Source organism: Bos mutus, chromosome 1 (assembly GCF_027580195.1).
Source record: "Bos mutus isolate GX-2022 chromosome 1, NWIPB_WYAK_1.1, whole genome shotgun sequence".
NCBI classification, from domain to species: domain Eukaryota; kingdom Metazoa; phylum Chordata; class Mammalia; order Artiodactyla; family Bovidae; genus Bos; species Bos mutus.
Window position 1 is genome coordinate 62,843,750 of NC_091617.1, and position 12,804 is coordinate 62,856,553.

A 12,804-nucleotide genomic window follows, 5' to 3' on the forward strand; every position below is an offset into this window, starting at 1 on the left:
CACAGTGTGGAGAGTCTGCGGATCACCTGGTGGGCTCCCAGGCTGGGTAACTGACCACAGAGAGTCTCTTTACAGTGGTGTAAAACGCATTTGGGCAAAATTGCAACCCTGAGCTGTGACAAGTACAGGGCAGAGCCTCCCAGGAACATATCTGAAGACAGTCCTTTTGTCTCAGTCTTATCTCTTTTGCAAATCTAATCATTATAGAAACAAACAAAAAAAAAAACGAGGACAAAGCCAACTCCTGCCCTCCCTTTAACAACCTAGAAACCTCGACTTGTCAAACAAGGAAAGTTACCTCCCACAGTACAAAGCGCATGGGGTGCTGCCCTCATTAAGAGCGACCTGGTGTGACAGCAAGGGAGACCTGGACGGCCCTGCTCTGACAGGCTGCCAGGAATTCCTTGCCACACACCTGCATGACCTAGGTCTTTCATGAAGGGCCTCCTGCCGGGTTCAATCCACATATTTTCAATGAACATGGTGTTAACAGTAGTCTTTACCTTCCTAACCCAAAGCCTCTCACTTATTTTCTTTAAAAAAAAAAAAACAACAGTTTTCTTTTTAAAAATATTTTCCCAGGAAATAAGGAACAGTAATTGTCATGGACCTACAACAGACCCCAGAAAAACATAGACAGGCAATAATCTGTCAATATAGCAGTACTCCAAATATGAAATTCATGGTCCAGGAAGAGATAAATAAATAAATATGACGGGGCTTCTCCAAGAAGTTTCTAGTTTTCACCCATTCCTTACTGACTTTTGTTGGTGTAAAAAGTTTTGATTCTATGATACAAGAGCCAGCCCTGTGAAGACCAATACTCGCCATTTATGCCATCTGGCCCCGACAGCGGAAGGGGATGGGGAGGGGCCAGACGATGTACAGGGGTGCTCAGTATGTTTTCTAAAGACACCTATCTTTTTAAATAATTTCATTATTTAAACTCCATGTGGCACTTTATTCTCTTGAAAAATTATTACGTTAGGCGTGAATTAAAAAAACAAGCCCGTCTGGACTGCAGATGGGTTTTCAGTGCTACTCTGCTTTTACACCTCCTTCCTTGGCTTGGCACATCTGTGAGATCCAGCTTTCTGAATGGAATCCTGAGACCGCTCTGGTAGGGGAACGTGTCTTCATGCCGGAATATTCCAGTTCGGTTTACAAATCTTAGTGGCCAGGTCACACCACAGCCTCCTTCTCTGTGCTTTTTACTAGGATCATTGTCAGGAAATTGTCCTTCCCAGCGCTCTGCCACCCCACCCTCCCCCTGGAATGAGGGCATCCTTAGCTTTTTTTTCTGCACATTCCCTCCGCCGGCGTCCTATACCAGGGACCCGGCCCGACTCTGGGCTGGCACCATGACAGGGACAGCGCCGATGCGCTCCAGGGTGGCTTGGCTGACGGTGTAGGAGTGTGTGTGCAGTGACGGTACAGGCGGAGGCCGGGCCTTCCTGCTGACGGAACCATTGCTCCTGGACACAGCCGGCGGTGATGACCCTCTGTTGGCTGTCACTACCAGGGTCTTATGCGGGGCTGGGGCCAGATGGCTGCCATTGGCATAGATGGCTGGTACACTGGCGTTGCCCGAGTGGAGGGAAAAGGACTGGCGCAAGTCACCGAAGTGGCCGAACGACTCCGTGTTTCTGTGCGCTTTGGGGTTGCTGCTCCAGTAGCGGCTGTTGTAGGTATTGGAAGAGGTCAGTGTGTTGTTCTCCGAGGAGGATATCTCCATGTGAAATGCTTTGGCAGAAGAAGAACATTTGGGTGGAAGATCATCCTCTCTGAAAATGAACAAAAGTAAAGGTGTTGTCAGAATTTACCCAATGTCCACCCTACCCTTCTGCTCAGGACTCTTTCTTCTCATACTCAGGCTAACATGTCTGGGAAATTCACCCCCTCAGGACAGACCACACTCTCAGGAAAGCAAACAAGGCAAGCACCAGGCCTCGGTGCTGACGTTCATTCCCTTTAAGACAATGCTTAAGAAAAATTCTCCCTCAGTGTCTCGGTCTCCAAGAGAAAACAAAGTAGTATCAAATTTTCCAAAGACTATGTCTTCCAATGTAGTGGAAATATATATATATGCGTGTGTGTGTGTGTGTGTGTATATATATACACATAGTGCTCTAAATAGGAAAATAATCCATGAAGATAATCCACTGAGCTAGCTGCTATAAAATAGCTAAGAAACCATCCTATGGATGTAGCAACTTCAAAAAACTACTAGGCTTGGCTTGATTTGCATTTTGGGGTATTTGAGAAATCACTGTGGTGTGCTGACGAGAGGTTTTTCCCATTAATCTTACACTGGGATGAAATCTGTCCAAACCCTTAAAAATTATAAGAGCCTAAGACAAGTTCTTAAGTTAATCTAAGATACTAATTCACCTAACATTTCTTGAGTACCAGGCATTTTATTAGATGTTTCATATGAAAAAAAAAAAAAGACAGCTCTTCTACCCAAGACAAGGGCCTAAGTCAACTTATGTGAGAATGTGGTGCCTGGATTAGTCTTGGAGCTGATGGAAGAATGTAGAGATGGATGAAGAGGGATGGGAAGTATGGTCCAGGAAGAGGGTGGGAGCTAAAGGAAAAGCCTCGAGGCACGAGGAAAGACAGAATAGACTGGAGCTGTGTATGTCATTTTTAATAAGGATATTGACATGATGCCATCTAAGCCTGAGTCTGAACCCCCTTATTCCCACAATACACCAAGGGTCACCTTTCTCTCAATATCATTTGACATTCTTTCCTTACGATGTTCACATTCTTGACTCCAATTGTTTTCAACCAAGTCATATTGGTTTGGTCTATCTGTACAGGTGGTGTTCTTTCTTGTTTACGATCTCATCATTGATAAATGCCAATATTAAATACACATTCTAAAGTAATTTTTCTACTATGGCGGCCACCTAACCCCACCCACCCTGAAGCTATGGGAGGAAATGAGGAGATTCTTTGCTTGTGTCCTCCTCACTGGGCACACGCTAGACTAGCCGCTGCTCCCCATCTGTCCAGTAAATGAAGCTGAGCAGTCAGTCCGAAAGAGTGATGTAACTTACAAGAAATGACCATTTGGCCACTTTAACTGTCTTGGTTAAAGTCATAAGATTAGCAAAGAAACCTTAGCTGCCAAATAGAAATAGAATAGAAACACAGACACTGGATATGCCAATGTCAGGATAAATTATCTGACACACAAACCTTATTTCATTAGGAATTTCTTCTTCCTCCTCCTCTTTATTTTTGCTTCTCCAGTAAAAGAATGCCCCTAAAATTAGTGCAATGCAAAAAATGATAATAACTGCACCAGTGCCAATGGCTCCAGCTATTAGTCCAATGCTCCTGGGCTGGGCTGCAAAATATATTTAAGGTATATTTAAAGAAAAAAAGGAGAGAGAGAGAGAAATAGAATATGCTCATACAACTTCATAAATAGTTAAGACTACCCAAGAATCTTCTTAAAATGCACAAAACTGCCTACAGTACAGCATCCATCTAAAGTTAAATCTTGCTTAACTTTCTGCATCCCCAGTGGCTAGGACTAAAACAACAGGCTCACAAACATTTATTGAATGAATAAACAATTAGACAACTCACAGCTGCAGGAGAGTCACCACTGTAGCAGAGCAGGAAAAAGACCATACCCGACTACTTGTCTGTGTGCGTGCACACTAAGTCGCTTCAGTTGTGTCCAACTCTCTACAACCTATGGACTGTGGCCCGCCAGACTATTCTGTCCATGGGATTCTCCAGGCAAGAATACTGGAGGACTGCCATGCCCTCCTCCAGGGGATCTTCCCAACCCAAGGATTGAACCCAGGTCACCTGCACTACAGATGGGTTCTTTATCACTGAGCCACCTGGGAAGCTGACTACCCGGGAAGCTGACTACCTGCCTAACCTGCCCACAACGAACCCAGCAAGCAGTGGGATAACTTAGCACCTCCTCTTAGTCAGATCATTCCCTTTTGCAGCTGGAATTCAAATAACCCAGGATTCTCAACTAGAGAAAAAACATCTGCACTACTTAGGTATGACCTGGGCACCCAACATTTTAGCAGACATAAGGGATTAGAAGAAAATACAAAAAGGTCTTGCCATGACCAGAAGGTCACTCCAAACTTTTATATGTCTCCAGCGCTACACAATCAGAACTGATTTGATTCTAATGATGCTGAGGAGAAGACATTTTACCATAAAGAACAAGTCCTATTGCTGAGGCTGAAAAGTACACTAATATATTTTGGTAACATTTTCAATAATGATTAAAATCAAAACAATTTCTTTTTTCTCTTCAAATGACCTAAGTACCATTAAGTGAAACTCTTCATTCCCTGGTTTAATGAAGATCTTGGCATTTCGGAACCAGAGTGGACATCGGAATTTCACATACTTACGAGAAATGACCTGGAGATCCAAAAGACAGGTGCTGGTCCCAATGGCGTTAGAAGCCACACACTGGTACAAACCAGACGACAGGGCGCTGATGTTCCGGATAGTGACTGTTCCCTGGACCTGGTCTGTCACAAAAATAACAGTCAAGTGAAGATTTCGGAAAGAAAATAAGAAACCAGAGAAATCAGCAGAAGGCTATAAAAAGAAATGAACAGTGAAGAACTATCAATATCATTTTTCTGGAGAGAGTTTTTGGTTTATGAATGTTAAAGACTAAATCATAAAATAAAGTTAAAGACCTAAAGCTACAGAAAAAAGTGAAATTAGTTGCTCAGTCATGTCCGACTCTTTGCGACCCCATGGACTGTTGCCCACCAGACTCCTCTGTCCATGGGATTCTCCAGGCAAGAATAATGGAGTGGGGTGTCATGCCCTCCTCCAGGGGATCTTCCCAATCCAGAGATCGAGCCTAGGTCTCCCACATTGCAGGCAGATTCTTTAATAGCTGAGCCACCAGGAAGAGCTACAGAGGACTGTCCAAAATAAGGGCAGTCTCACAGCCTAATCTGCAAATTAATGTGAGGTCCTAAAGGTGAGCAGCCTTCCTTGAGGAAATGTTGGCTAATGCCCATTTTAGAGAATCTACGATCATAAATACTGAATTTTAATTCTGAGGAAATGCTGTAATACAAAAATGAAGTTAAACCCATTATACTAATATTTGCTTCATCCTTAATGGAGAAAATATCCACTCTGTGCGCCAAGGTGTAGACTGTTACTCCCTTTCAATAATGATTATAACCATTTTAAGTCCAGCTCCTTCACAAAGTGGACACCAGGACAAGCAAGAGGTTTACTGGAGGCAACGGCAGTAAAGGAAGCAGAGAGGAGCCTGGAGAAAGAAGGGAGCGGCTCCGACTGCAGTGCAGGTCTGACCACCATGAAGGGGAGAGGAAAGAAAGAAGGGGGCGTTTCAGACTGCAGCACAAGGTTGCTGAAGCTTCCACCAGGCTGATGGGGAGTCCTGGAGACAAAGTCACCTGTTTCAGGAATCTCGCTCCTTGCAGGAACAGGCCTGTATTAGCAGCCCCGCTGAGAATGGTGACTGGCTGGGAGCAGTCCAGGCAAAGCCTGCCTGGGAGGGAAGCAGTGGTGGATGCTGGAGGAAGCCGCTGAGGCTGTCAGTCAGTCATGTTCCCCACAGCAGGAAATCTGAGCCCGGCATTTTCAAGGTGATCACAATGATATTACAAAGAACTATTTCAGTGTTTCACGTTCCAGTCATTTATCAACTTTAGGATAGCTTATTTATTCCTTATAAACAAAATGTAAATGACTTGGTAAAAACCAAAGTTAATAGTTATTATTATGTGCCAAGTACTGGCTAAGCTTTTATACGTTATTATCCTGATCATTACAATCATAGAGGTATTATTATTATTAATCCTATTGAACAGATAAGGAAACTGAGGCTTCAGAAGAGTAATAAGATTACACAACTGGGCACCAGGAATTACAGCTGGATGGAGGGCTATCTTACCTCTTAGTTCAGGGTTTCACTGCCTTTCTTAGGCAGAACATAACCATCAGTCACCTCATCTCCTCAAAACAGCAGCACATCAGGAAAGGCTCCTGACAGCTTGGTTTCTGGCGCAAAGTCCACACTCCTCGGGCAACACCCAGGGCTCTCGCTACCCAGTGCTGACAACCCTGACATGAAACTAAGATTGAATTACCTAGTTCCTGCTGGCAATCTTCATAGATCAAAGGCAGAAGCAGAGTCATTTAAGAAATAAATATTTATTGAGCACCTTTCTGTGTACCAGGTAATTTCTGAGGATGGGGATACAATGATGAACCAGACAAACGCAGCCCTGTATTTTAATGAGACAAGTAGGCAAGAAATCATAATAAGTGGGGTAAGTGCCATAACCAGAGGATATAGGATGCTGGGGAGCACAGAAGAGGGACATCTCATGATGATGAGCAAATTCTCAAAGATCCCCCAGACAGCAACAGCCCTCAGGGTTATCTCGCTGCATTCTAACATAATACAAAGGGTAGTGTAAACAAGGACTCTGAATCATCAAACACACTCGGAAATTAACATCAGTATACAGGCCAGGAAAAGGAGGGCTTCTTTTGTTTTGTTTTTGCTATTGCTTTTCAGTGGAAGAATGTAAATGATCCAACCCATACTACTATATGGATATTCTTACTAAATGGATATCTTATTTAGACATTTGAATTGTACTGTACACACCCAAATCAATATACCTGGTAGTTATTTGGTTCACACTTGTATGTTATTTCCTTTTCCTTAAGAACACACAATTCTGATGGCTACCAATGTCTGGGCTTTTCAGTGAACTCACTCAGAGAGTTGAGCCGGTCTGGAGGGAAACTGTTTTCTCCTCCTCTGTGTTCTATTTGATTTCCCAGGCTCTCATAAATGTCTCTCCCATGTGTTTCCCAGCACCCTGTATTCTCTGGAACTTACCCCATTTATTATAATTTCTTACCTACTTGTCTCATTAAGATAATGGACTGGGTTTTTCTTGTTTATTACGGTATCACCATCCTCCGAAATTACCCAGCACATGGAAAGGTAAGCAACAAAGAAATAAATGGGCTATCTTCGCTTGAGTGTCTATTGTGTACCACATGCACTACACTAAGAGTTTTACATGTCTCTCTAAGTTTAGAAACCTTAAGTTTTATACTCTATACTTTTCAAAGGTGACAAAGCTCAGAGAAGCTATGCAATTGGTCCAAGATCGCACAGGACTCAAGTAGCAGCACATAAAATCAGGTCTGTCTGTGTCCAAAGCTCATAATCACCATACCCCGACTTGGCTTTCTAGTAAGGCACTTAATACCATAATATTCTCTGGGGTACATCTATAGGATATTTTCTAACCTTGCGATCAATGTCCCAATGCTGTTAGTCTTAAACAAAGCCATCTGTGTAAATCCATCTTCAATACATTAGCAAATGTCATCATTCAAGAAAACCATAATCTTTGGACCACTAACCACCCCCCCAATTCCACACACTGTATTACTGTCTTCATAAATCCTGAAAGTCTAGAAACTTGATCAGCTCACACCAAACCACTGATTGTGTTGACATTTCCACAGAGAGAATTAGGAAAAAAATTAACAGCTGATCTAAGCAGCCTTCTGGCATGTGGAAAAGGTAAACTGTAAAGATTCATGCTGAAAAAGTTATTTTTAAAAGGTGAAGTCACTGTTTTTCCATTTTTCCCCTTTACCTCTATAGACACCATAAGTGGAGTGATTAAGACAGTGTTTTTCCATGAGGTGGACACACCATGCTGGAGTTAACTTGGAACAGAATCAGGGGATGAGACTGACTCATTACTAAGACAGGACTAGCCGGAAGCAGAAGAGGGCTGTTTCTACGCAGTCAGGGCAACGCAGACATGGGGCACCTCTACCGCCAGCACCAGACTGCTCCACGCCACGGCGCAGGGCCCTTTCTGAAATGAGAGGGGCCAATCCCCCAGTGGGTCACTTCACTTGGTCTGCTCTGACACAGACTAACTTGTTGAAATGAAGTTGTAGAATAAATATCCTTTTGATGTTCTTTCTTTTAAAGAATAGGGGAAGTTCAACAGGGTGGAACTACAATTTGGAAAGCAACAAACTGCATCACACTGCTCCGTTTTAGTTCACAGCAACACTGTATCCCACATAAGATGCTGACCTCAACCAGAAAGCCCTATGGAATTTAGAGAGAAATAAACACAAGCGCACATTTCCACTTCCATCCTTTCTCCTTAGTTCCAGAATCACTTCTCTGCCACCTAGTCAATGGTAAACTGGCTGAGAGTGTGTGTTCTAGACTCATGGTGGAACCTGTTCTGCCACTGGCTAGCTAGGTGGTCACGGATGTGCCACCTCTTCCTCTGTAGGCTTCCATGAGGACTAAGTGAGATAATGCACAGTGCCTGGGAAGGCTTCTATGTAGGAATTTCCTCTTGGCATGGCTTTATAAATTTATATATTTTTCTGATTTATGAGGAAAGTCAAGAAATTGGGAAAATGCTAAATGTCTCAAAATTCCAATAAATATTAATACTCAGGATTTGAGGTTGAGAGATCAGACTTAACAAAATCAGATTATTCAATATGTTATATGATTTATGCATTTTTAAAATAATAAGTGACCATAATAATTGAGTCATTTCTTATATAAAATTCAGAATTATTCTACATGAAAAATAATGCATACATGGTTTATTATTTGCACAACATATGATATATATTATGACATATCTCAAAATTCTCCAAGCCAGGCTTCAGCACTATGTGAACCATGAACTTCCTGATGTTCAGGCTGATTTTAGAAAAGGCAGAGGAACCAGAGATCAAATTGCCAACATCCGCTGGATCATAGAAAAAGCAAGAGAGTTCCAGAAAAACATCTATTTTTGCTTTATTGACTATGCCAAAGCCTTTGACTGTGTGGATCACAATAAACTGTGGAAAATTCTGAAAGAGATGGGAATACCAGACCACCTGACCTGCCTCTTGAGAAATCTGTATGCAGGTCAGGAAGCAACAGTTGGAACTGGACATGGAACAACAGACTGGTTCCAAATAGGAAAAGGAGTTCGTCAAGGCTGTATATTGTCACCCTGTTTATTTAACTTATATGCAGAGTACATCATGAGAAACGCTGGGCTGGAGGAAGCACAAGCTGCAATCAAGATTGCGGGAGAAATATCAATAACCTCAGATATGCAGATGATACCACGCTTATGGCAGAAAGTGAAGAGGAACTCAAAAGCCTCTTGATGAAAGTGAAAGTGGAGAGTGAAAAAGTTGGCTTAAAGCTCAACTTTCAGAAAATGAAGATCATGGCATCTGGTCCCACCACTTCATGGGAAATAGATGGGGAAACAGTGGAAACAGTGTCAGACTTTTTATTTTTCTGTGCTCCAAAATCACTACAGATGGTGACTGCAGCCATGAAATTAAAAGACGCTTACTCCTTGGAAGGAAAATTATGTCCAACCTAGACAGCATATTCAAAAGCAGAGACATTACTTTGCCAACAAAGGTTCATCTAGTCAAGGCTATGGTTTTTCCTGTGGTCATATATGGATGTGAGAGTTGGACTGTGAAGAAGGCTGAGTGCCGAAGAATTGATGCTTTTGAACTGTGGTGTTGGAGAAGACTCTTGAGAGTCCCTTGGACTGCAAGGAGATCCAACCAGTCCATTCTGAAGGAGATCAGCCCTGGGATTTCTTTGGAAGGAATGATGCTAAAGCTGAAACTCCAGTACTTGGGCCACCTCATGCGAAGAGTTGACTCACTGGAAAAGACTCTGATGCTGGGAGGGATTGGGGGCAGGAGGAGAAGGGGATGACAGAGAATGAGATGGCTGGATGGCATCGCTGACTCGATGGATGTGAGTCTGAGTGAACTTTGGGAGTTGGTGATGGACAGGGAGGCCTGGCGTGCTGCGATTCATGGTGTTGCAAAGAGTCGGACACGACTGAGCGACTGATCTGATCTGATATATTTTAATAATATGTAAAAAGTTATTTCAATTAAATGCAAATGTTTGATAATAAGAAGTAATAAAAATGGGAATATTAACACAAAATAAAACCTATTTAAAAATCCAAAGATAATATGACAAACACTTAATATTTAAACTCTGTCATTCTTTTTTTTTGTTTTTTGTTTTCTTTTTTTTCCTTAATTTTATTTTTAAACTTTACAATATTGTACTAGTTTTGCCAAATATCGAAATGAATCCGCCACAGGTATACATGTGTTCCCCATCCTGAACCCTCCTCCCTCCTCCCTCCCCATACCATCCCTCTGGGTCGTCCCAGTGCACCAGCCCCAAGCATCCTGTATCGTGCATCGTACCTGGACTGGCAACTCGTTTCATACATGACATTATACATTTCAATGCCATTCTCCCAAATCTTCCCACCCTCTCCCTCTCCAACAGAGTCCATAAGACTGTTCTATACATCACTGTCTCTTTTGCTGTGTCGTACACAGGGTTATTGTTACCATCTTTCTAAATTCCATATATATGTGTTAGTATACTGTATTGGTGTTTTTCTTTCTGGCTTACTTCACTCTGTATAATAGGCTCCAGTTTCATCCACCTCATTAGAACTGATTCAAATGTATTCTTTTTAATGGCTGAGTAATACTCCATTGTGTATATGTACCACAGCTTTCTTATCCATTCCTCTGCTGATGGGCATCTAGGTTGCCTCCATGTCCTGGCTATTATAAACAGTGCTGCGATGAACATTGGGGTACACGTGTCTCTTTCCCTTCTGGTTTCCTCAGTGTGTATGCCCAGCAGTGGGATTGCTGGATCATAAGGCAGTTCTATTTCCAGTTTTTTAAGGAATCTCCACACTGTTCTCCATAGTGGCTGTACTACTTTGCATTCCCACCAACAGTGTAAGAGAGTTCCCTTTTCTCCACACCCTCTCCAGCATTTATTGCTTGTAGACTTTTGGATCGCAGCCATTCTGACTGGTGTGAAATGGTACCTCATAGTGGTCTTGATTTGCATTTCTCTGATAATAAGTGATGTTGAGCATCTTTTCATGTGTTTGTTAGCCATCTGTATGTCTTCTTTGGAGAAATGGCTATTTAGTTCTTTGGCCCATTTTTTGATTGGGTCATTTATTTTTCTGGAGTTGAGCTGTAGGAGTTGTTTGTATGTTTTTGAGATTAGTTGTTTGTCAGTTGCTTCATTTGCTATTATTTTCTCCCATTCTGAAGGCTGCCTTTTCACCTTGCTAATAGTTTCCTTTGTTGTGCAAAAGCTTTTAAGTTTAATTAGGTCCCATTTGTTTATTTTTGCTTTTATTTCCAATATTCTGGGAGGTGGGTCGTAGAGGATCCTGCTGTGATGTATGTCAGAGAGTTAAACTCTGTCATTCTAAAAGAAAATTTAAAAACATGATACAGCATTAAGTATCCAACAGCCTTGATCTTTGTTTCATGCCAAATTTTTCAGACATAGAAAATTTTATTTCCTTTTTGTGTTGATGTTGGTTGAATTAAGATGGAGATGGAAAAGGGAAACAGCAAAAAATTACACAGTAGGACTGTGGATCTGTCAGTTATGTCTTCTTTTTTTCAACCTAGCCTGGGCCTCTGTTGTTTATAAGTTGTTAAATTTCACTGCTTCTCTATGCTTAATATGCACTTTTGTGTTAACTGTTACTGGCTATTTAACTGGTTTCTTTGCTGTTCATCTAAAGCATGGGGCACGCTCCTGCCTCAGGGACTTCATTCACCTGGCTGTTCCTTCTACCCAGAATGCTCTCCAGCCCTGATATTCACATGCCTAATTCCTTTAACATCTTCCAATCTTTGCTAGAATATGATCTTCTCTAGGAGGCTTACCCTAAGAATCTTTTTCAAATTTCAGCTCCTCATGCCTTAGCTAATCCATTTTACATTCACCTATTTTTCCCCTAATGAATTTATCACCTTGTAACAGTCTCTGCAAGTTACTGATTTATTATGTTCAATCTCCCTCCATTAGAATTCAAGCTCTATAAGGGGAAGGATTTATGTTCACTGACGTGTTTCTAGCACCTAGAAGAGTGCTGGAAACTAGTAGGTGCCCAACAAGCATATGTTAAATTAACAAATGAATTCAGAGCAAAAATGAAAAAATAAGTATACAAGACTATACTTGAGTGAAAAAGCTAGTGGGAAACTCAACATTCAAAAAACTAAGATCATGGCACCCAGACCCATGGTACCCAGTCTATTTCATGGTAAACAGAAGGGGGAAAAGTAGAAGCAATGACAGATTTTATTTCTTAGGCTCCAAAATCAGTGCGGACGGTGGCTACAGCCATGAAATTAAAAGACACTTGCTCCTTGGAAGGAAAGCTATGACAAACCTAGACAGTGCATTAAAAAGCAGAGATAACAGTTTGCTGATAAAGGTCCATATAGTCAAAGCTATGGTTTTTCCAGTAGTCATGTACAGATATGAGAGGTGGACCATAAAGAAGGCTGAGCACCAAAGAATCGATGCTCTTGAACTGTGGTTCTGGAGAAGAGTCTTGAGACTCCCCTGGACTGCAAGGAGATTAAACCAGTCAAATCTAAAGGAAATCAACCCTGAATATTCATTGGAAGGACTGATGCTGAAGCTCCAATATTTTGGACACCTAATGAGAAGAATTGACTCATTGGAAAAGATCCTGATGCTGGGAAAGATCAAAGGCAAAAGGGGAAGCAGGTGGCAGAGGATGAGATGGTTGGATGGCATCATTGACTCAATGGACATGAATCTGAGAAAACTCCAAGAGAGAGTAAAGGACAGGGAAGCCTGGTGTGCTGTGCAGTCCATGAGGTGGCAAAGAATCA

The 12,804-nt window shown here is 42.0% G+C and overlaps 1 protein-coding gene across 3 annotated transcripts in view; it reads right to left on the reverse strand.

Annotated features, from left to right (window-relative positions):
- Positions 1-541: 541 nt before the first annotated feature.
- IGSF11 (immunoglobulin superfamily member 11) overlaps positions 542-12,804 on the reverse strand; it is a 139,223-nt gene continuing 126,960 nt past the window's right edge. For 2 of the 3 annotated variants that reach the window (XM_005891237.3, XM_070369830.1), the window contains 3 exons: positions 4,404-4,526; positions 3,208-3,358; positions 542-1,784 (listed from right to left, as the gene is read on the reverse strand). In XM_005891237.3, the coding sequence (XP_005891299.2) occupies positions 1,325-1,784; positions 3,208-3,358; positions 4,404-4,526 (734 nt within the window). In that variant the 3' untranslated portion in view covers positions 542-1,324. The remainder of the gene's footprint in view (positions 1,785-3,207; positions 3,359-4,403; positions 4,527-12,804) is intronic. The other variant, XM_005891238.3, reaches the window with a different exon arrangement.